Raw genomic sequence first — 23,557 nt, 5'->3', positions numbered from 1 at the left:
GCGGGAGGGCTCATGCCCTGGAACACCTTGTTGTTCAAATTGGTGAGGGCTTATGCCCTGAGAATGCTTTAACCATTCAAAAATTCGGTGAGGGCTTCTGCCCTGTAAATTGGTACCACATGCATGTGCATAGTCGCATTGTTGAGGAGTCTTAGCGGTGTTGTCAAGTAGTTGCATGAGTCGTTGTTGTTGGTTGAAATTACCACTTATTGTTGATGTTGTTAATTATGAAATATATATGTATATTGAATAATTATTGTTATGTTAGGGTGTTAGATTCAATTGATGAATTTTATATCTATTATTATTGTTGTGAATCTCACCCCTTCTGCTTGGAAATGTTGCCCTTCCTATGGGTAACTTGCAGGTGATCCTGAGTAGTAGATGGTGGCTCAAGTGTCTAGGGCTCTGATACGTAACGGGATGGAAATTAGTTGTTTATTTTCATTCCTTATGTATCATATTTTGGAACATGCTGATGTAGCTCTTTTATTGTTTTTGAACAATTTTGATGATTATTTTGATGAGGCTTTTATGCCGGGATTATTGTTGGATGTTGATGTTAGATATTTTGAAAAATATTCCGCTGTAAATTATTGATGTTTATTAAATAGTTTTATATTCTATTTAAGAGATTTTGAAATAGCAGTGTAGCATGTCCGTTTGGTGACAAATTAATTGTTTGGGATAACGGGGTGTTACACTAATTAAGGTAAGGGGGTTAGAATTCAACCATAATCAATTAGTTGTAATTTTTCATTAATTGCATGATTAAGTGCTTAGTTGAATAATTGATTATTTGTTCATAGTTGTTGAAATTCGTGCTTTGATTATGGTGATATGTTTGAGTGCATGAAATTGGTGATAATTGAATTGTTGTTGGTGAAATTGCATGTTCATAGTATGTGAAAATGATATATTGTGAATTGTGCTCTAAATGTTGAATTGTGCTCTGTTGTTGTTGAATTATGATGAGAATCATGTTTAATTGATGTTGTTGTTGTTGTTGAGGAATATTGTTGTTGATGATTCGTGGCTTGGGTGTTCATAAATCTTGGTTTGTTGATGAGAAATAAGTTGTTGTTGTTGGTTTTGTAAAAATGGGTTGATTTGGTGAATTAGGTTCAAATGACAATTGTTTTCATGTTTGATGTGTTCTTGGGACCTCTTTTAGTTGTTTTGACATGTAAACAAACTTTGGAAACATATTTGGGCATTGGGAGATCAAAATTGAGAATTTTGGGTGAAAAAGGGTTGAAACTCGTAATATTTTTCTGTAGAATTATGACTGTTCGCTTAAGCGAACGCTAAGCGAATGAGTAAGCGAACAATCACAGTAGGTTCTGTGACTGGTTCGCTTAAGCGAACAGAAGCGAACAACAAGCGAACTTTTGCTGTAGCTTCTGGAACTTGTTCGCTTAAGCGAACAAGGTGGAAGCAAACAAAGTGGTCGCTTAAGCGAACTTTCCTAGTTTCAGCCACCTTTGATTTTCATTTCGGGCTTTAGGGGGGCCAATCCGAGCTTTGTAAAATGTTTTTTTTCAACTTGTTTAACTACTGTTTGAACTCCTAAACCTACTGGAACAAGTTTTACTCATTCAAATTTGGGATTTTCCATTTTGGGTTGAAACTTGAATTTTCTTATTATATTATCTTTCAACCGTTTGAAAACCCCAACTTTGCAACTTGATTCTCTTCTAATCATCAACAAAAGTTAGTTGAATTTAACAACTCCCTATCGCAATGATACTCTTATTTTACTACTTCGATATAACCGTACACTTGCCGTTTTATCCCATCAATAGTATAGATGAATATGGGTGTGTAATTTAGAAGTGTGTGTGGGTGTGTGTGCGCGCGCGTGTGTGTTATTGGAGGACAATATGAATAAATGGTAGCCCTCATAATAAAAGAAACAGTTAAGATTTAAACTTTAATTAATTGAGATATATGCACATCATGTGACTCAAGTGAGACGTGTGCAAATCATCTTCCATTTTGTAGATTATAATAGCTCCCCATTTCGTCCTCACTTTGGAGTATGTCTACTCTTCTTGATAGAAAACGTCGCTATCAAGAACTTCCACTAAAATTGAATGTTTGATTACAATGTTGTGATTACAATAACTTCTTCAATTACCCTTATTTTCAATTCCCATGCAACCATAACCCCAATCTTCAAATACCCTTTGAAATTGGTGTTTCTTTAAGTCTTCGAATCTTCAATCACCTATGCAATCCTTGAAGCCCTTCCCTCGAGCTCTTCTTTGGTTTGTCCTATGATTAGACCCCTTGAACTTGAGAAGGTTAGAAAGAACCCACAATACCCTTGGAGGTGGAATTAAATTACTCACTTCACTTTAGATCCTTTATTCCCAATCAATATCCTTGAAAGAAATCAACTTACAATCCCTATAGATTCAAATGACTCAAAGACCACAATGATTCTTATAAAAAGTTTTTGATCTAAAGAACGAATGGACAAAGAGGTGTAGAGAATCTAGAGAGAATAGATGCAAATGATTCAGTGAGGATGTCAATGGGTATCCATGGGTATACGTAGTATGATATACGTCCTCGCCCCGTTAGATATGGTACCTGTGCCCGTCCCCGTATCCGTGCGGGTATCTTTATACGTGTAATCCATGGGTATTTAGATACCCAGGGATATTCACGGGTACCCATGGATTTTTGAATTTTTTTGTATAAATAAAAAACTTTTTTAATTACCTATAAACTTCAACTTTTAAAGATACATACATAACATATTCCATTCATATTTTATAATCCATACCATAGTCCAACAAAAATCATGATTCTTACATAATCATAAGCAAAATCATCATACCATAATGCATATGATTCTTACATAACCCATACAAATTCTTGAAGTAAAATAAAAGGATAAAAACATCCAAAATCCAAATAAACATCCAAAAAGCATAAAAACGTCCAAATAAAAGATAGAAAAGACTAAAATCCAAATAAACATCCAAAATTTCATATGCATTTCAAGCTTCAATAATAGAATTTGAGACACCAAACTAAAGTTTTTTGAGACAGCAAACTCTTATATGTATACACATGGATATTTAGTAATTTACTTAATTTATTAATGAGTACGAATACCCGCAGACACGGGTATCATCAAATCTGTGCCCATGTCCATAAAGTAACGGATAGTTAAATACCCGTTTATTATTTTCGCGGGTACCCCTTTGGCTACCCGTCCCGCGCCCATGACGGATTTTATCACCGCGGGCACAAATTTTTTTGCCACCTCATATGTGCCACAATGTAGTGAATCGATTAAGGAAAGGTCTTCGATTCAAATATGTGAAAAAGGAAAAATTGATGCTGTCAAAATTTGATACAAATAAAAAATATTTGATATGATTCAAAAGTTTTTAGATGAAGATTGATACAAATCAGGAATATTTAATACGATTCAAAAGTTTCCGGAAGAAGATTGATGCAAATCAAGAATATTTGAATTGATTCAAAGAGACAAAAAAACAAGACTAGAGACAATAAATGTTACGAATCAAGACATTTTGATTCGATTCATGATTGATATGATTCAAGGAATCATGATTCGAATCAAAGCTCAATATCAACAAGAAACAAAGGCAGAAACATTCCTTGATAAGATTCAAACTATTTTGAATCAAATCAAACATCTAGAAACATGGTTTTGTCCACTCAAGATTAAGATTTCTATACACAACAACACACGTGACAACTGGGGATCAAATGACATAATGCAACAAAGATTACTAGGTCCTTTAAAATGTTTCTAAGCTAAAACTAATCAACATAAAAATATCATCAAATAAACCTAGCTAATGAACATCATCAAAACACAAACCTATAACTAAAAACAACTTCATCTTCATATGCACCAACACGTTAACGTTTCTTCGCATCTTCTGGTTATGCTTTCTCCATATTTCTTTTTCACAACATCTTTATCACCCTTGAGTAATAATAAAAAAAATAGAAGATAAAAGTTCATTTGTAACCTTATTTATTTATTTATTTATGTATTTGTTCATCATGCAATTTTTAAATTTGTTTTGTATAGTTTTTGGTATTTTCTTCTCTAAATAAAGATAATGCCTAAACTTGTTGTTCTTGAGTATCAAATATGAAATCTCTTATTCGTACTTGAATTTTATTGTTAATCTATTGGAGAAGATGATGAGAGTAATTTAGCTTCTATTGGAGATGAAGAGATTGATTTATCTTTTAATTGAGATGAATAATTGGACGGGAAGAACAAATGTTAAAGCAGAAAAACAAAGTAGAGTTTGAACTTGCAAAGAGGAAAAAACTGAAGCCTTAATGCATTGGTGCATAAAGAATGAAGTTTGAACGAACACATGACTCACTTAAGTCATGTTTTTTTTACAAGGTGTTTTCCTGTGATTTTAGCAAATGGGGGCTAGTTATGATTATTATAAGCGAGATCGAACTAGAAATCTCAAGACCGTTGTGCAAATGCTTTTTATAGGAAAAGGTTTAAAAAAATAGGTCACGAAATGCACTCAGGTTGCTTAGAGAGCAGAACAGGTTTGAGTTTGCAAGTAAAATCTTAAAATAAAGCAAGATAAAAGTAAGTTTACGCCCATAAACTTAAGAAAAAGGTAAAATGCATTGAATTAAAATAAAAGGGGTGGTCTACAAATCAGTTTACATACATTCTGTATTAACTCGCTTCCCTAGACGCCGGTGGTTTGAGTGTTGTAGAATTTTGTATATGATTTGTGACTAGGGATGGGAATAGGCCAGGCCGGCCTACAGGGGCCTATGGCCTAGCCTACGACATGCCTTGCCAGTCCAGACTTTTTTATTAAATAGAGAAGGCCTAGGCTTTTTAAGAAGCTTATTTAGCGTAAAAGGCCAGGCCACAAGCCATTCAAAAAGCCTCTTAGGCCGACCTATTTAAGTAAATACGAAATATATTATTTATTATTATATTATATTTTATACTTTGAATTAAAATAAAAATATGGTAACTTCTTTAGTAATTTAAACTTATTAGTATACATTAATTTTTTTTGCATATTTAAATGTATTATTATAAACTAGAATTGAAATATGGTATAATATATAGTCAAATTTCCTAAAAACTAATGTTGATTGTCAAAAGAGAGTTTAATCTAATTAATATATTAGTTCACTAGTCTATTTAAACTTAGATCATATTCCTTATTTAAAGATGTTCATATAATATAGGCTTTTAAACAGGCTAGCTGGCCGTATCAGACTTTAGAAGGCCAAACTCAGGCCTAAAAAATATGCCTATGACAGGCCGCAGGCCAAGCTTATGCCTTCAAAAAACTTGGCAAGCCAGACTCAGGCCTTGCAAAGCCTAGCTCGGCCTAGCTTATTCCCACCCCTATTTGTGACCCACTTTCCGGCTTGGAAACTACTATTTATACTAAAAACCTAGATGATGAACCACTAAGCCCATGATCAGCACTTCCTCTATCTTGGACAACTACTTGTCCCACATTTTCCACTAAAAGGAAACCGCCTCATTGCTTGAAATCGTGCTTTCCCGCCTTTTGTAATGCCATATTTCTATCAAAGCGATAAAACTCGCGAATAAAACATATATTCAAGAAATAGACGCTACGTCATCATACAAAATTCAACTTCAACATGCATGCATATAAATCTCAACAGTCGCAGCGGATATAAACCAGAATACTTCGAAGCACACATGTCATGAATCAAATAATACATCAACATAGATGAATCTCCAACAATGGGTAAATCTCCAACATGAATAAATCCAAACATAAAATCTAGACCAACATAAACACACGCCTAGATCAGAGTCATCCTAGAGTCTACAAACACCGATACCGGAGATAGCTCCCGATATCCACCAAGCAACAATCAACTCACCAGAGCAACTAATCCTGCACAACGTCTACCCACCATACAGACAGGTAGGCGGTCAAAATCACTAGGGGTAAGTATTACATCATCATAATCTACATAACAGTTAAACATGAATAGTTCAATTCAAATATCATGCACTTAATCAAATAATAATAATAATAATAATAATAATAATAATAATAATATCCATATGTATAATCATACCATAATTCCAATATCTTACATTAAGAAATCACTAATCACATGTGTCATGAACAACCATCGATCACATTTATCATGAACAATCATCAATCACATTTCACCAATAAGACTCATGTCATGAATGTACCTAGTTCGACACATATATGCATGTGGTGCCATTTCTTTTCAAGGTCGTCACCTATATCTAGACCATTAAGGTCTCTGCAAGGCCGAAGCCCACAATCTAGATCACTAATGGATCTCTGTAGGGTCAAGGCCCATAAACTAGATCACTAAATGATATCTGCAAGGCCGAAGCCCAATGATGCAACAAAACATCATAAAAAATCTCAACATGACTATGATGCATGAACATGTAGCAAAGACTCGATAATGTGACATCACCTCAACAATTTTCACCACCATATAGAGGACAACTTCCAAATATATTGATCATCTCCACCACAAATGCATTACCAAGAAATTACGTCCACACAACGATCAAGTCATAATTCAAATAGGATTCATTATCACATCATCAACATAATCATCAATATTCATTGACATCATTCAACATCACATGATAAATATCATATCATATCCCATTCACACATCTTCAGGTAGTTATGTAAAACTGGTCACAAAAGTCATAAGGTATTTCACTTAAAAGACTCATTTCCGATAAGCCGTATCAAGTGGCAAACGACCAACATTGACAATTCTCACGAGAAAGCAACATATACAAATTGAAAGCTCTCAAACAATCTTAATCAATCATGTAGTCATGAATTTAAGCCACTCACGGGCTATTAGACATTATACCAAAGAATAGCTTAAGTTCGTATGAGAAACCCAATTTCACAATTTTTCACATTCCCATCTGATATATCACTTTTGACATAATTAAGATGTTTGACCAACCTTACAAGTTTACCTAAGTCTCTATGAGCTGTAGGCTCAACTTGTAAGCTCAATTAGTTCGCAAAAGTTTGTTTCGACAAAATCCAAATTTCCCAAAAATGTACAAGTTTCAACCCAAAACGGATAAATTCAAGTTTGGGTAAGCTAAGCATGTTCCAGTAAGTTTAGGGGTTCAAACAGTAGTTAAACATGTTGAAATAGTCATTTTACAAAGCTCGGATTGGTCTCCTAAGACCCGGGACGAAGAATTAAAGTGGCTGAAACTAGACATGTTCGCTTAAATGATCACGTGGTTCACTTAAGCGAACGAGTTATAGTAGCCACCTGAAAGGTACGCTTATTGGTCGCTGACTAGTCGCTCATCAGTTCGCTTAAGCGACCACATGGTTCGCTTAAGCGAACGAGTTCCAGTAGCTACTAGTAAGGTTCGCTTACCTGTTCGCTTGCAGGTCGCTTAAGCGACCTGTACCTAGAAAGCACTATGAAGGTTCGCTTAAGCGACCCCTTAAACGAACATTCATAGTTCTGCAGAAAGTGTTACAGGTTTCAACCCCTTTTCACCAAAAATCCCCAATTTTGATCTCCCAAAGCCCAAATGTGTTTCCAGAGATTGTTTTCAGGTCAATATAGCTAAAATGATCCACAAAGACACAACAACATGAAAACAATTGACATTTGAACCAATTCAACCCATTTTACAAAGTCACCAACAACAACTCATTTTTCATCAACAATTCATGAATTATGCACACCCAAGCCATGAATTAACAACAACAACATCAGTTAGCAAGAACAACATCAATTGAACATGAATCTTATCACAATCCAACAACAACATAGTATAATTCATCAATTTGATCATAATTCAACATATATCATTTTTTTTATACTTTGAACATGAAGTTTTACCAACAACAACTCAATTATCAACCACTTCATGCATTCAACATATTATCATAATTGGAGCACGAATTCTAACAATTAATCAATTACTCAATTAAGCACTTATTCATACAACAATTGAAAATTTACATTAAAAATGATTATGATGAATTTTAACCCCCTTACCTTAGTTAGATAAATTCCCTAGCTCAAGCTTCACTTTAGCTCCTAGGTCCTCTCCAACTTTCTCTAACCATTTTCCTCTTTGTTCCCACTTTCTCTCTCTATCTCTCTCAAAATATCTATGTAAATCAAAGTGTGTAGGAAATTTCCTGTAAGACAAGGCTTATATAGGATGTCCCCTTAATGGGCCTAACCCTAAAGCTTAGTGGACTTAACCCACTCCAACTCAAATATAAAATGTTTCTACACTCTAAACGGTAAAACACTAACAACGGTCACTTAACGGTAAAATTCTAATAACTAATCACTACGATAGTAACTTAGCAAAAATAACGGTTCTCACTAACCACTAAAAGTAATTCTCACCAAAAGTTACTAATTTACTCTTACACATAAAATGACCAAAATACCCCTGAGTCCAAAGATGATTAAATTACCCTTCTAACACGGAAACCCATGAAAATGCACCTAATGATGAATGATCATACATAAGCACATATAAACACATAATAAAACAATTAAAAATAAATCTAACGAAAATCGAGCTATTACACCTTTTGCTTGTCTTCGACGCAAAAATGCTCTTTTAGCCTTACTTCGTCGAAACTCTAACTATGCGCCTTAGGGTTATTGCTTCGTCGAGATTCTCCAATTGAAATGAAAAAGCTCATCGATTCCTGCAAATTAAAAAGGTCGGACACATGTCGATCATATTAAATGATCCTGTCAAATTTACAGACTAACACAAGGCCAGAACATAAAAACAACAAGAAAGAGAATAGGTGATATATCATCTATACTCTAATCTTGTATCCAGTGCTCATATATATTATTAAAAGAAAAGTAAAAAAAATAAAGAAAAAAACTAGGGGATATAGACTTAACCGGTAAAAACACACAAATGTGCAAAACAACCCAAACGAGCATTACAAACATTTTAAACCACACATAAGATACCTCCAATGATTAATCCTAATTAAACAATGGTCAATTATCTGGTGTATAAACCAACCGTCAACACAGCATAGTCCAAAAACCAACAACTCTCTAATGCCAAACAATTGAGTTACTTGACAACAAAAAAAACATAAAAAAATATATAAACACAACCATACGAGTTGTGTTGTGTGCTGGAATACCTTTTTATTAAGAAAAGTAAATCAAATAACTATTTATTGGAAAATAAATAAATGCCATAACTAATATATTTTTTGGTCAATCGCATAACCTTGAATATAGTATCATATCAAATCATTATCAAATAAGGCACGTATAGTTCAATGATATTACTTTTATTTTTGAATCATATAAATAGACATTATTTCAATTTGTAATTATCTTTTATTTTCTTAATTAATTAATTAATTAATTAGTGGCACACTACAGCCTATACATACCACCTTTCATCAGCATCGATAACAAGCAATTACTCCTCTTTCTTTGCCTTTTACCACAAAATTTTCTCTCCTTTCCGTCTCTTAATTTCCCCACAAAAATGCCTAAGTCTTACTGTTTGCTTCTTTTGGCCTTTTTTACAGTGCTCTTCTTGCATGAGGCCATGGCTCGCAATCCCATTGACTCAGAATGGCACGATGCCCATGCAACCTTCTACGGTGACATGTCTGGTGGTGAAACAATGCGTAAGTATCAAATTAAAATAACTCCCTTTTTGCTCTCTTCACTGATATATATATATATATATATATATATATATATATATATATATATATATATATATAGTCGTTCTCACCATGGTCTAATTTTTTCTAGTTTTAACAGCACTTTTAGTTTTTATCTATTATAATACATAGATCAAATTGGATTCACAGCATTAACGTAGTTTTGAGTATTAAAAGCAGATTTTGAGGCATTCTTTTCAGTGGATTTGGTGAAATTTGGTTTGTGAGTGTCGATATGGCTTGACTATATTTTTGAAAATACTACCAATTTTCATGAGAATACCAAATCTCTCAAACACACGTTACATGTTGATTCGTTAGAAATACTAGTATATAATAACTATTATTTATTTAATTTCGGGTTAACAAGGTTTAACCTATTGTAATTTAGTTCATTTCCGAGATTCCTGTAATCTTTTTGTTTATTTATCCCCCTCTAAATTTTTTATTCAAAAACAAGGGATAAAACACTATTAACCCTTTAATTTAATTTAATACGTTGTATAATTATTCTTTTTATGATATATTAGTCCTACATACATAAAGATACTCATTAGTAGTGTATCAAAGATACTCAGTAAGATGTTTATTAGACCGATTTTCATGAGATATCCAGATCTCGAAAACACACGTTAAATTTGTTTGTTATGAAACCCACATTAAATGTTTTTTTGAGCAAAAAACCACATTAAATGTTGATTCCTAAAAAACATGTATTTGCTATTTTGTATTTTGTATTTTGTTTATGCCATTAATATTTTTTTTGTATATAATATATTGTATCAATGCAGAGGGGGCTTGCGGCTATGGCAATCTATTCCAACAAGGATATGGGCTAGAAACCACAGCATTAAGCATGGCATTATTCAACGATGGCTACAGATGTGGTGCATGCTTTGAGATTAAGTGTGTCAATGACCCACAATGGTGCATCAAAGATGTTAACTCAATCATTGTGACAGCGACAAATTTTTGTCCACCAAATTACGACAAACCTGATGGAAATTGGTGTAACCCACCTCAAAAACATTTCGATTTGAGCATGAAGATGTTTACAACAATTGCAGTTTATAGAGCAGGGATCGTCCCAGTTCAATATCGACGTGTTCCATGCGTCAAAAGTGGTGGTGTTAGATTTGAACTAAAAGGAAACCCTTATTTTTTGATGGTTTTGGTGTACAATGTTGCCAACGCTGGTGATGTTCTGCGTGTGTCAATCAAAGGGTCTAATACTGATTGGACTCCAATGATACATAATTGGGGACAAGTTTGGCATACGGGAGTTAATTTGGTAGGACAAAATTTGTCATTTTGGGTTACGACAACTGATCGAAAAGCTTTACTGTTCACTTCCGTTACTCCTTCCAATTGGCAATTTGGACAAACCTACGAAAGCCCAGCCAATTTTTAGATTTTTTTTATTTTTTTTTGGTGCAAAAGAGGGGAAAATTTGCCAATTTTAAGATTTATTAAGTTTTGTTTAGAATCCTAAAATACATCAAGTTATAATTATGCATTGAAAGTCTTCGTACGTTGTTATTTTGTTCCACCATCTCTTATATTACATGAAATAATTTCCTTTACTTTAACAATTCTCCTAAAATTTCAATTTTCCCTTTCATTTTTTTCAATCATGGATATCCTCGTTCATATTCTAGTGTTTTTTATTTCAAACAAAAGAAAATTCTAGTGTTTTTTATTTTTTTTATAAGCCAAAAGCAAATCTTCTTATTCCTAAACAAAGCTTTGTTGCCCTAATTTTAACCTAATATTTTAGCAATTTTTCCCTCCTTCAAAACCTAACCATATTCCCTAATTCCCCTCCTCCAAACCCTAACCATGATTTCCTAATTTCACTCCTCCTAAAACCTATCTAATTGATTTTCATAAACCATATCTCCTAACTCCCCTCCTCCAAACCCTCACCAATATATTTTAATCCATTCTTCTAAACCGAAATCTCTTTCTAAAACCATATCTTCTTATTCCTAAACAAAGCTTTGTTGCCCTAATTTTAACCTAATATTTCAATTTTCCCTTTCATTTTTTTCAATCATGGATATCCTCGTTCATATTCTAGTGTTTTTTATTTCAAACAAAAGAAAATTCTAGTGTTTTTTATTTTTTTTATAAGCCAAAAGCAAATCTTCTTATTCCTAAACAAAGCTTTGTTGCCCTAATTTTAACCTAATATTTTAGCAATTTTTCCCTCCTTCAAAACCTAACCATATTCCCTAATTCCCCTCCTCCAAACCCTAACCATGATTTCCTAACTTCACTCCTCCTAAAACCTATCTAATTGATTTCCATAAACCATATCTCCTACCTCCCCTCCTCCAAACCCTCATCAATATATTTTAATCCTTTCTCCTAAACCGAAATCTCTTTCTAAAACCATACCTTTCTCTTAAACCGAAATTTCTTAATCAACATGGGTTCCAGAAACATTCAGACTTTGCTGTCATACCACTGCCTCACTGATAACCATATCTTCATTCCACTCTGGTTTATACTAAATATACAGACTTTTGCTCTTATTCCTCGCTGTTGTAAAATATAAATCATTCTTTCAATCCCTTTTAATCTTTTGTAGGTCTGTTGGTGAAAAACCCGCTTTCCGATCTTGACAATGCAATCAACAAGCTGAGACTGAAATACAAATCATATATCGTTGAATATGACATTGATGATGTATGTTTTTTTTCCAAATATACCTATTCTTAATTATTTGCATTCTACTTTACACCGGCAAAATGTTCCACAGATGCTTGATACACTCAAGACAACTGTGAATATTATCGACGATTGCGGTAACTTATGGGTGTGTGAGCTAACTTTTGCAAATTGGGTCACATGATACCATCTACCTTGATGTTATTTACAATTAGTCCATGTTTAGATAAATTGTGCAACACCTTTCCACTTTGAATTTTAAGTTTTAGTTTCTTAGAGTTTTGGAAGCATCTATTTTTTTGTCTTTGAATTTAACAAATGTCCCTTGAATTTCATAAATAATTTAGCCTTGCTTGCTTTGGTTTTTGATTTATATATTTATGTTTGTGCTCCTCAAACTATATTTAGTATCATTGTTGTGTTATTGAAGCATTTTAGTAGCATAGCTTTTAGTAACATTATTAGTAATAATTACTACCTTTTGGTGACACTTTTAGTAACATTATTACTAACAATTAGTAATCATAATCTCTAAAATATGTTTTGGGTGGAATCAAACTAAAATCTTAATCATAATTTCTCTCATTCAAGTAACTAAGAAATTTTATCCACATCTCTAAAGTAACTTTTTGGTGGAAACAAACTAAAATCTTTATTTCTCTCATTCAAATAATTACGGAATTTCATCCACATCTCTAAAATATTTTTTGGGTGGAAAAAAATTAAAGATCCTAATTCCTCTCATTCAAGTAACTACTAAAGATTTCATCCAAATCTCTAAAATATTTTTTAGGTGGAAACAAACTAAAATCCTAATCTTAATTTCTCTCATTCAAGTAACCAAGATTTAATCCACATCTCTAAAATATGTTATCAAAAATATTAATTTCATTTTATTCATATTAATCTTTATCAAAAAATGTTGAGCATAATTTTATTTCACTTTAACTACATCCCTTTGTTCTGCGCCCCTTCCCTATTTACATGCCAATTCTTAAGTAAAACAAAGTGTCTCATCAACAACATTAATTTCATTTTATTCATATTAATCTTTATCCTAAAATGTTGGCCACTTCCTAATTTTGTTCCACTTTTTTGTGCTTATCCTGATAACTAATACTCTTTATTTCTCAACCGACATATCCTACTACACGTATTGCACCTTTTTCCTATAAATATATCATAACCTATTAGCCAAACCATTTCAATCTAAATAAGCATCCTCTTTCTTGGAAAGGAAAAAACAAGCCAATGATGTCTGCCAAATACACTCAAATCTCAGCCGTTTCTGTAGGAAGAAAGAATCTCAAGATGTGTGTGTGAGTTGCTCACATTTGGTTGATTCGAGAGAAGAAGGTCCCCACTGGCATCATTTTCATGAACATGTTACTGGTCGATGAAAAGGTTTTTCCATGTTTGCACTCTTAACTTTAAAATTAAACTAATGTCATCGTTGTTTTTTAGTTATGTAATTTAACCAGCTGTTTAATGTTGTTGTTTTCGTCAATAGGGTGGACGTATTCACGCCACAATTAGAAAAGATTTGGTGGCAAAGTTCAGGTCCATGGTTGAAGAAGGGGGTACATATCAGCTCGAGGGACAGGTAATATCTGGTTCTAATATCGGTGAGAAGGTGTTTATTCCAAGGTTATCGCTAACACCATCTGATAATAGAATTCCTTTCAAATTTAAACGAAGGTAGTTTCCGATCGCTGTCTCATTTGCAATGACTACTAACAAGAGTCAGGGTCAGTCGCTAGAACATGTTGGTGTCTACCTACCGTCTCCTATTTTTTCACATGGACAATTGTACGTCGCAATATCACGGGTTACTTCGAGGGGTGGTTTAAAAATATTGATTAATGACGACGACGGCGATGATATCGATGTTGCATCAAATGTGGTCTACAGAAAAGTTTTCCGTAATGTGTAGGACTTTTTTGTGTACTGTTCATTTTCTTACTTATTGAAACTATTTGCATGTCAACGAACTTCAATTTCCCTTTCAAAATTATATGTTATTTTAAAGTAACAGGAACTACGTACTAGAATTATGGAACAATAACACAGTCTTTGGTATTGACATTTTGCTTTGATTCATGACAATTTTTAGATTCACGCAAACTACAATGTCTTATTTTTCAGTGAATATTATCTTTTTTAAATGACACGTGCGTTAGCACGGGTCAATGGTCTAGTTGACATAAAAAAGAAAAGAGTAACGCCCAATGATATTGATTAAACTAATTATAGTGGTAATTTTATGAATTATTCATTTTTAGAATTTATAGTAGATTAGAAAATATTAAAAAAAATGATAAGTTTTAGTGACAACCGCAATCGTAGGCAGAGGTCCTTAATGTTTTTAAAATGGTATCTTTAGAATTACCTACGATTTTGTCCATAGCCAAAGGTGGAAAATATGCCGTGACAGCCATTTGACAATGACATACGAATTTAGCTACGGAAATTAACTCAATAGTGACGGATTTCGGGTTATCACTAAAATTCAAAATTCTTATAAATTTCTTGTAGTGATACAAAGAAAGTATGGGTTAAATCCAGGCATATGTCCAGGCTCGTCGGGTGGTAAAACCGCCTTGTCCCTCCCCAAGTCTTCGAAGACAACTATTTTATAGGATTTTTTCTTTTTGAAGTTGGTTTTTGGAACCATTGTCTTTGTACTCTTTATTTTTCTTATTAATAAATTTTGCCTTTACTATTAAAAAAGTAAAAAATACGATTATTCTTTGTACATAATACATGCATAACTTTTATAAGATAAATACTTAGTAGAAATGTTATAGTAAGTCATAGTAATCCCTCTATAGCTATGCTGCATTAACTTGCGTACAAATTAGATAGACATATTGTCTGAGATATAATATGGCAGCGTATAATTTTCTGCATGAGGAGCAACCATTCATTCTACGCCACGCTTAGCTCCAATATTATATCCTTAACCTAATTTAAATAACCCATCTCTTGGTAATTTTCAACAACATCTGCATAAGAATCAAAACATATAAGTTTACCAATTATTCAATAATCAAACCACCCTTCTATATGAAGGTGACTATGCATAACATTAACTAATAATTTCTTAAAAAAAATAAAAATAAATCTATTACCTTGTTTTGTGCCGACAAGTGTACCCATACTTAATCAAAGAAATCACACTCGTTTGAGATTTATGTTGATCCTTCCAAAAACAAACAAAGGTGCAAAGTTCATAGAAGACGCAGAAATATGAGATAATGGTAATGAATTCCACGTGATCGAGCCTAACATGATAGTCCGTGAAATTGGTTTTGTTATCTCGCCATGGATCTATTTGAAAAGAAAAAAAGTATACAATATTAAATATGAGGAAAAGCCAATATATACACACACCCAATCGGTCCATAAACTGAGTTTTGTTATCTCGATCATGGATCTAATTGAGAAAAAAATAATACAACTTATTTAATTGGAGAGAAAAGCAAAAAAAATATAGTATCGACCTTGGAAAAATGAAGCCATAGTTTGTCTACTCCGTTCATAACATGTCACCATAATCAATAATGCTATACAAACATATATAGTATTTGAATGAATATTGTTGGGAAGGTAGCGTGAGGCTTCTATAAGAACTCTTTGCAAAATCAATATAGGGAGGGAGGGAGGGAGAGGGAGAGAGAGAGAGAGACCTTTGATTGTATTGTTAAAGAGAACACAAAAATCATTTATATAGAGATCAGCATATTAGGGGATGGTGTTATAAATAAAATCTAATAATTATAATGCTTAGAATACACTCTAAAAGTTGATAATTAACAAATAAAATTCTAACAAAATACACACAAATATATGCGTGTGTTTGTATTATTAATTTATATGATTGATGTTAACAAATTATTTTCGTTTTTTCTTTTTTATTTTTCTAAAACTACTTTGGGAAAATACACATCCTAAAAATAGTAGAGTAATATTATTATTTTTATTCCTTAATTTCTATAACTTGAGTCTAGCGCAAGTTATTGATGCATAACGTCAGGATTTTAAACCACCGGCCACCGACGTTTATTTGTACTGGAAAAATAAAAGTTTCCCTAATTTGTTCCATTGATAAAGTAAGCATCTAACACGGAGTTTTGTTTGATTCGATAATGTCAAGTAACTTTCACATGGCATCGGTGGTCAGAGTAAAATGAAAGAAATACACATACATAACGTACTCACTTTCATACTAATACGTCAACATAGAAAAATGAAATTAATTAATTAATTAATTCTTTTGAACATTAAAACTATATTTTTTTTTACTGAAATCTAAGAAATAGATTAAGAAAATCATGATAAAAAAAAATGTAGAGCAAGTTAAACAAAATTATAAAAGAAATATGTAAGTAAATTGTTAGAATTTGAACCACGCACATTATGACTCACAACTTTATTCCACGTTTCCAACCACCAAGCTACCTTTATAACTCAAGTTAAAGGTTTAACTTATATGTATGTTGTTTTACTTCTTTTGATACTTAAAAGATAAATAGTCATTTTCGTTCTTATATGCTAAACGTTTATTATATAGGTAATGAAAATCAGGACCTAAAAATTAAAATTTGATTTGAGCTCATTTCTTGCATAGAAACTTCATATAATTGCGTAAGCATGTATGCTTTAAAATCGTTCAAAACTACATTTTGACTTAACTGTTGGGACTAATAATGCATGCAACAAAATTTTACAGGGACGACAGCGTACCTTTTTTTACAGGGAAACACAAAAGTTTGAAATTTTTCAAGGACAAAATGTTAATTTTCATCACGGATCATGAAATATAATTTACACATGATGAACAATAAACCTTGATCATAGTTGCATGAATTAGGACACTATTAAAATTAAATAAGAGGGTTTAGAACTTACCTCTTGAAGCCATTGATTGTCAACGAGTATGTATGCCCCTGCTTGTTGCAGCAGAAGCACTTGCCCTCCTTAGCAACGCCTCCAGTAGGCTTCAAAGCTTTGGTTGATGGCTTGGCAACAACTTTGCTTTTGCCATTATTAACCATCAAAATGGCCTTTTTCCCTTCATATTTTTCTCAGTAGTTCTCAACATAGCTGCAAGCTGTGGAAGTGTTTTGTCCATATCATTCATGAGGAAGTTCTGGACAAAACTGTTGAAGCTTTTAGGCAACGCTTGCAAGAAAAGATCAACAACAAGTTCCTGCTCAAGGACAAATTCCAATCGAGTTAGGTTCTCAGAATACCCAATCATTTTGACTAAATGAGGTCCTACGGGACTTTCTTCTGACAGCTTGGTAGAGAAAAGGGCTTTTGAGACATCAAACCTTTCATGCCTAGTCTGCTCTTCATAAAGAGTCTAAAGATGTCCGATCATATCAAACACAGTCATCGCTTTATGTTGTTTTTGCAGCTCGGGAGTCATGGTTGCTAGCATGATGCAAGAGACTTCCACGGAATCATTGACAAGCCTGGTATGGGCATTTCTCAGAGCCGCAGAATCTCCAGCAGGTGGTGCCTCAGGAATGGGTTCATCAAGCACATACAACTTTTTCTCGTGGGTGAGGACAATCCTCATGTTACGAAACTAGTCTAAAAAGTTTGTTTCAGTCAATTTTTCCTTTTCAATGAGTGATCACAAAATGTTGTCTGATGCGTTATTGGCCATCTACAATTTTAAAATATACAAAATTAGTATCATGAAAATAACATATTTAATTTGTCTTTAATTAAATACGCTTCCACTATTTTACTCAAATCAAATGACCTTCAAACACTTGACTCGGAAAATCCCGTTGGAAGATTTTCTAGTGGATTGAAATCCTTATTTCACCTTGCTTTAAGTCAACCGGGGTTGTACTCAAAATCAGTTATTTAGGCAGGAACATTTCCAATTGTATCTTATACAACTTTCAAATCAATTGGGTGAATAAATCTTATTCAAGTCTATCATATAGACATTACCCAATTATAGCTTCTAAATTTATTCTAATCTTATTAAAATTAATTTAGTTAAGTTAAACCCAAAAGAATAACACTTGGGTAAATTGGATTACCACACCACAATTTACTAGTATAGAATATGCGCTTCATGTAACGTCCTATTTCTATTAAAGCGATAAAACACGTGAATAATCCAAATATTCAAGAAATAGACGCTACATCTTCAACAAATATCAAACAACATGCATATATAAAATTCCTCAACAGTCGCAGCGGATATAAATCATACATCTCCAAAAGATACATGTCATAAGATCAATATACATCATCATAAAAATCTCCAAGTGAAATTAAACAAGGATTGCGAAACATGAGAATCGTCTTGCAAACCTTGAGAAACATAAAGTTTCGTTCTTCAAGAATTCTAATAGCAATCAACCATGAGAATAGGCGTGGTTGCTAGAGGAACACACTCAATGATTTCGAGAGAAACTTTGATACGCTTAAGAGAAACTTGTCTTTAGAAAGTAGGTCCCATATAAAGTTTAGGTTTAGGGTTTGTCATTAAGATGAACCAATAATCTCAAAGCACCTTTTATTTCTATTATTTTCTTTTAATTAAAAATCCAAACTTTATAACTCAAAACTCTTTTCTAATCATTGTTAAAAGTTAATTGAATTCATAACTCCCTGTCGGAACGATACTCTTTTTACTACTTCGGTAGAACCGTTTACTTGCGGTTTTACTCATAAAGTTTTTGGCGCTGCTGCCGGGTAGTTGTTGTAATTTGATTAATTTTTTTATATAATGGTTTGACTGAAAAAGATTTTTTTTCTTTTTTTTCTTTCTTTTTCTTTCTTTATTTTTACCGTTAACTTCTTGGGTTCTTATTCTTTTATGCGAAGAAACAAAAGTCTTGGTGAATTCGTTCCAGAGATCGAAAGATTCTTACATAGAAGAAGAAAAGAAGCACAATTAAGGGCGAGGCTTTACCAATTCGCTCAAAAAGATGGGGAATCTCTTTACGATGCGTGGGAGCGTTTCAAAGAAATACTTAGACTTTGTCCCCATCATGCTTTAGAGAAGTGGCTTATTATCCATACTTTCTATAATGGTCTTTTGTATACCACAAAAATTTATATTGATGCAGCTGCAGGTGGAGCTTTGATGAATAAAACATACACAACAACATATGCTTTGATCGAGGACATGGCCCAAAACCACTACAAGTGGACAAGTGAGAGAGTCATCACTGTTGTTGCTCCTTCACCCTCTAAAAAAGAAGTAGGTATGTATGAAGCTTCTTCCCTTGATCATTTGAATGCTAAGGTGGACACACTTTTTCAAAAATTTGATAAAATAAGTGTAAGTGTTGTCACACCTACTCTTGTGTCACCACCATGTGAAGTATGTGGTATATTTGGCCAAACTGGCGTTGAGTGCCAACTAGGCAGTGCTACTGAAAATATTGAGCGATTAAATTATTCTCAATATAACCAAGGGATGAGGCCAAACAATTTTTTTTTTATAAAACTCCTTAAAATCCCTTTGGTCAACAAACAACACCACCCGTTTATGCAAACAACCAGAGGGTCCCTCAAAAATCCAGCTTTGAACTTTTAATGGAAAATTATGTTGTGAATCAATACAAGCAGCTCCAAGAGCTTAAAAATCAAACTGGATTTTTGAATGACACTCTTTTCAAACTTACATCGAAATTAGAATCCATAGTTACTCCCGACCAACTGGTGAGAGTGTCACTTGGGAGTCAGAGAGTAGGATGAAGGTTTCGTATCCGAAGTTGTTTCCTTCAGGTAATTTTCGAGGGCGAAAATTCTTTTTAGGGGGGAGAGTTGTAACAGCCCGATTTTCGCTAGACTTATTTTTAATTATTTTAATATGTGTTTGTATGTGCTTGTGCGTGATTATTTATCATTGGGTGCATTCTAATGGATTTTAGTGCAAAAAGGGTAGTTTGGTCATTTTGTGAGTAAGGGTAATTTAGTAATTTCATGGTGAGGATCATTTTTAGTGTTTCAAGTGAGAACCGTTATTTTACTAAGTTACTAGTGTGGTAATTAGTTTTGAGCCGGTAGGTGATCGTCGTTATTATTTTACCGTTAAGTGGGTAGAAACATTTTTGAATTAGTTAATGAGTGAGTTGAGCCCATTAAGGCATTAAGGGTTAAGCCCAATTGAGATAATCCTATATAAGTTCTAGTATTTAGAGAAAAATAGGTTTTCATTTCATTTCATAAGAATTTGAGAAAACCAAGAGGTGATAGAGATTCTAGAAGCTAAATTGAAGCTTTTGCTAGGATTATTGCTTATTGAGGTAAGGGGGTTAGATTTCAATCATAATCATTTAGTTGTATCTTCTACCCTAATTATATGCATAAGTGCTTATTTGTATAAAGTGATTATTATGAAATTAATTGATGAAATTCGTGCTTATGTTTTGATGTAATGTTTGGGTATGTGAATTTGATGTTAATTAAGTTGTTGATGATGAATTTACATGCTTAAGTTATGTATATATGTATACTTGTGTTTTTGCTCAAAATTGATGAAGTATTTTGTTATTGTTGATGAATTCACTTCTGATTGTTTTTGTTGTGATTGTGAGTAGTCGTTGTTGATGATTGAAACCTTGGGTAATTTTAACCATAGAGCTTGAAGTGAATTTGTCTTGTTCTTGAAGTTTTCATGAAAAAGTGGTCAAATGGTGATTTTTGTTGATATGATGTTTGATTCAATGGATTTGAGTGTCTTTTCATGTTTAGAAACGTTTATACAAACTTTGGGATCAAAATTGGGCATTGGGGAGTCAAAAGTGAAATTTTGGGATGAAAAATGGGTTTTTCCCGAAGCAGAACTCCAGCAACTTGTCACAACTCGCCATGGCAAGTTGGAGGCGAGTGGGAGGTGCTTCCTGTGTGTCAACTTGCCAGGGCGAGCTGCACAATGACACGTCCCCTGCTCCATTCACACTCGAATGTTTATCCACCTGCTCCATTGCATCCTCCAATGTAAACAGTAGATCATTCTCCATCAGCTCTACGCCATGGTCATGAGATAACTCATCCTCCTCAATGAGCCTTCCGGCGATGGGGATGTCGAGAAGACACGCCATATTGTCTAGTGTGACGGTTATCTTCCCAACAAGCAAATGGAAGTTGCTGGTCTCCTTATACCATCTCTCCGTCAAAGCACAAACTAGCCCGTGAGAGATGTTTTCGTACCCAGTCTTAAGGAGGGGGTAAGACCGGAAGCATTTTCCGGGTTCCAGAACCACGAATTATCTTCTACGGGCAACGTAAGTGTCAAGCTTTCAAGCTTAAGTTTCTTCCCATGCGAGATACCGCTCATCTTGTGCTCCACTTGCAACTGAAATACAAAAGAAAAATTAATTAAGTAAAATAAACATAAAATATTGTAAGTAAAAAAAATGTCACGTATTCTAACAAACACTTAAAAAAAACAATTAATTAAGTAAAATAAACATGGAATATTGTAAGTAAAAAAATGTCACGTATTCTAACAAACATCGTTCAAAAAATAAATAAGTAAAATAAACATGAAATATTCTAAGTAAAAATAATTAGTACAATAATTAGTAACATATCATTAAATTAAATAAAGCAATTACACTTACTACTCTATCGCTCCAAAGCTTGCATGCCACGTGTTTACCAAAGTCTAGTAAAAGAGACAACTCATAAGACCTGGAAAGCCCTCATCCTCCATACCAGGCTCAGCCTTCTGTTGAGGAGGCTGCTCATATTGAGGCTGATACGCCTCCTAATACTGCACCTGATACCCCCTCCTGATACTGAGGCTGACACCCCTCCTGATATTGAGGCTGATACGCCTCCTCCTGATAATGCTGCTCATGCTGATACGCCTTATGCTGATAATGATGACGCTGCTCATGCTGATATTGTGTCCGGTCCACCATTTGGGATTGACGCGTCTGTGACGATGAGGCCCCTGCAACATCAACCCTACCAAGTCTCGTGCCCCCCAAAGGAGGGCGTACTTCTTCCTTCTCCCTCCGTGCACTACTAGGAGAGGATACTGCCTCCCTAACCCAACTCTATCAGGCCTCTGAGACATTTTCATACGAATATTGTGTCATTTCTAACAATTCAACAACAAAAATTAAATTTCGGCAGTGTCATTTCAATCCGTAAACTGCCACATTGCAGTCAAACTAACTATAATCAAAATTAACAAACATATTTCTAACTAATGTCATCATTAACATTGAAAAAATGAAAAGAAAATTCATTGAGACATTTTAACTAACACCTAAAGTCCATATTTCAATGAACTTAAAATCAAACAATTTCAAAACCCTAAAACTACCACATTTCACTCTAAACAACATCTAAACTACAATTCTTAACTTAATTCATTACTAACAATCCTAAAACTAACATGCAAGCCAAATTTCTAAAAACCTAAAAATGTCAAATTTCTTCCACAAACCCTAAAATTTCAACCAAAAAAATGCAATGAAGTAGGATAATCATCACTTACTTGATATTGTGGGAGAAATTGGCTTTGAATGACGCAAGAATGAAGAAAATCGGATTTGGAGCGGAAACATTCGCAACACCAGAAGTTGAAAATGAGAGTGTTTGAGTTAGTTTGTTGCTGTTAAATGACTTAAGTCACGTTGCGTGACTTAAGTCACGCAAAAGGTACGTGAGGGGGAAAATTGTCATTTCAGTTGGGAGGGAGCAATTTTTGTTGGGTAAAGAGCATAATTCTTCCTTTGGGCTATGTTTGCAATTGGGTTTTGTTTTTTGTGCAAAAAAAGCCTGATTTTCCTCTTTCTTAGAGGGAAATTAATATATTCAATTTTTCTTGTTTAAAAATGATTTTTAGTGTTTTGAAAATTGTGAAAAATTATGAAAATGATATTTTTTGTCATCACCATTGATAAAAGAGATTAAGAAAATGTACTTTACAAAATTGATGATTTGGCAATGGATGTTTGAGAACTTGACACCTAGGATTTAAGGTCTAAAAAACGATCTATAATTGTATATTATTAAGAGAGTAAATAATCAATTATCCTCCTGAAATTGTAAGTTTCGTCAATTATTTCCTGAAATTGCACAACGTTAATCAATTTACCCCTACGTCAAATATTTGTGTTAGTCAA

The 23,557-nt window shown here is 33.5% G+C and overlaps 2 protein-coding genes, 1 long non-coding RNA gene and 1 other non-coding gene across 4 annotated transcripts; 1 reads left to right on the top strand and 3 right to left on the bottom strand.

Annotated features, from left to right (window-relative positions):
• Positions 1–9,574: 9,574 nt before the first annotated feature.
• LOC25502552 (expansin-A23) lies at positions 9,575–11,169 on the top strand. Its single transcript, XM_013590102.1, has 2 exons — positions 9,575–9,719; positions 10,550–11,169. The coding sequence occupies exons 1-2, from the start codon at positions 9,575–9,577 to the stop codon at positions 11,167–11,169; spliced, it is 765 nt and encodes a 254-aa protein (XP_013445556.1).
• Positions 11,170–15,153: 3,984 nt separating this feature from the next.
• Positions 15,154–16,152, bottom strand: LOC112417556 (uncharacterized). The gene is made up of 3 exons (XR_003008148.2): positions 15,935–16,152; positions 15,563–15,761; positions 15,154–15,436 (listed from the first exon to the last, which is right to left on the bottom strand). It is a non-coding gene; the product is annotated as an uncharacterized lncRNA (long non-coding RNA).
• Positions 16,153–17,487: 1,335 nt separating this feature from the next.
• Positions 17,488–18,018, bottom strand: LOC112417373 (uncharacterized). Its single transcript, XM_024772974.1, has 2 exons — positions 17,890–18,018; positions 17,488–17,799 (listed from the first exon to the last, which is right to left on the bottom strand). The coding sequence occupies exons 1-2, from the start codon at positions 18,016–18,018 to the stop codon at positions 17,488–17,490; spliced, it is 441 nt and encodes a 146-aa protein (XP_024628742.1).
• A 1,337-nt stretch (positions 18,019–19,355) lies between these two features.
• On the bottom strand, positions 19,356–19,463 carry LOC112417583 (small nucleolar RNA R71). The gene has a single exon (XR_003008185.1). It is a non-coding gene; the product is annotated as a small nucleolar RNA R71 (small nucleolar RNA).
• Positions 19,464–23,557: the final 4,094 nt, after the last annotated feature.

Source organism: Medicago truncatula, chromosome 8, assembly GCF_003473485.1.
Source record: "Medicago truncatula cultivar Jemalong A17 chromosome 8, MtrunA17r5.0-ANR, whole genome shotgun sequence".
Classification (NCBI taxonomy): domain Eukaryota; kingdom Viridiplantae; phylum Streptophyta; class Magnoliopsida; order Fabales; family Fabaceae; genus Medicago; species Medicago truncatula.
This window is presented reverse-complemented; position numbering and strand designations above follow the sequence as displayed.

Bases quoted from the DNA above. Each gene is read 5' to 3' on its own strand.
- LOC25502552 (XM_013590102.1), top strand. From the start codon at position 9,575: ATGCCTAAGTCTTACTGTTTGCTTCTTTTGGCCTTTTTTACAGTGCTC. The intron at 9,720-10,549 runs GTAAGTATCAAA...GTATCAATGCAG, and splicing joins GTCTGGTGGTGAAACAATGC to AGGGGGCTTGCGGCTATGGC.
- LOC112417373 (XM_024772974.1), bottom strand. From the start codon at position 18,018: ATGAGGATTGTCCTCACCCACGAGAAAAAGTTGTATGTGCTTGATGAA. The intron at 17,800-17,889 runs GTCTCTTGCATC...GGACATCTTTAG, and splicing joins TTGTCAATGATTCCGTGGAA to ACTCTTTATGAAGAGCAGAC.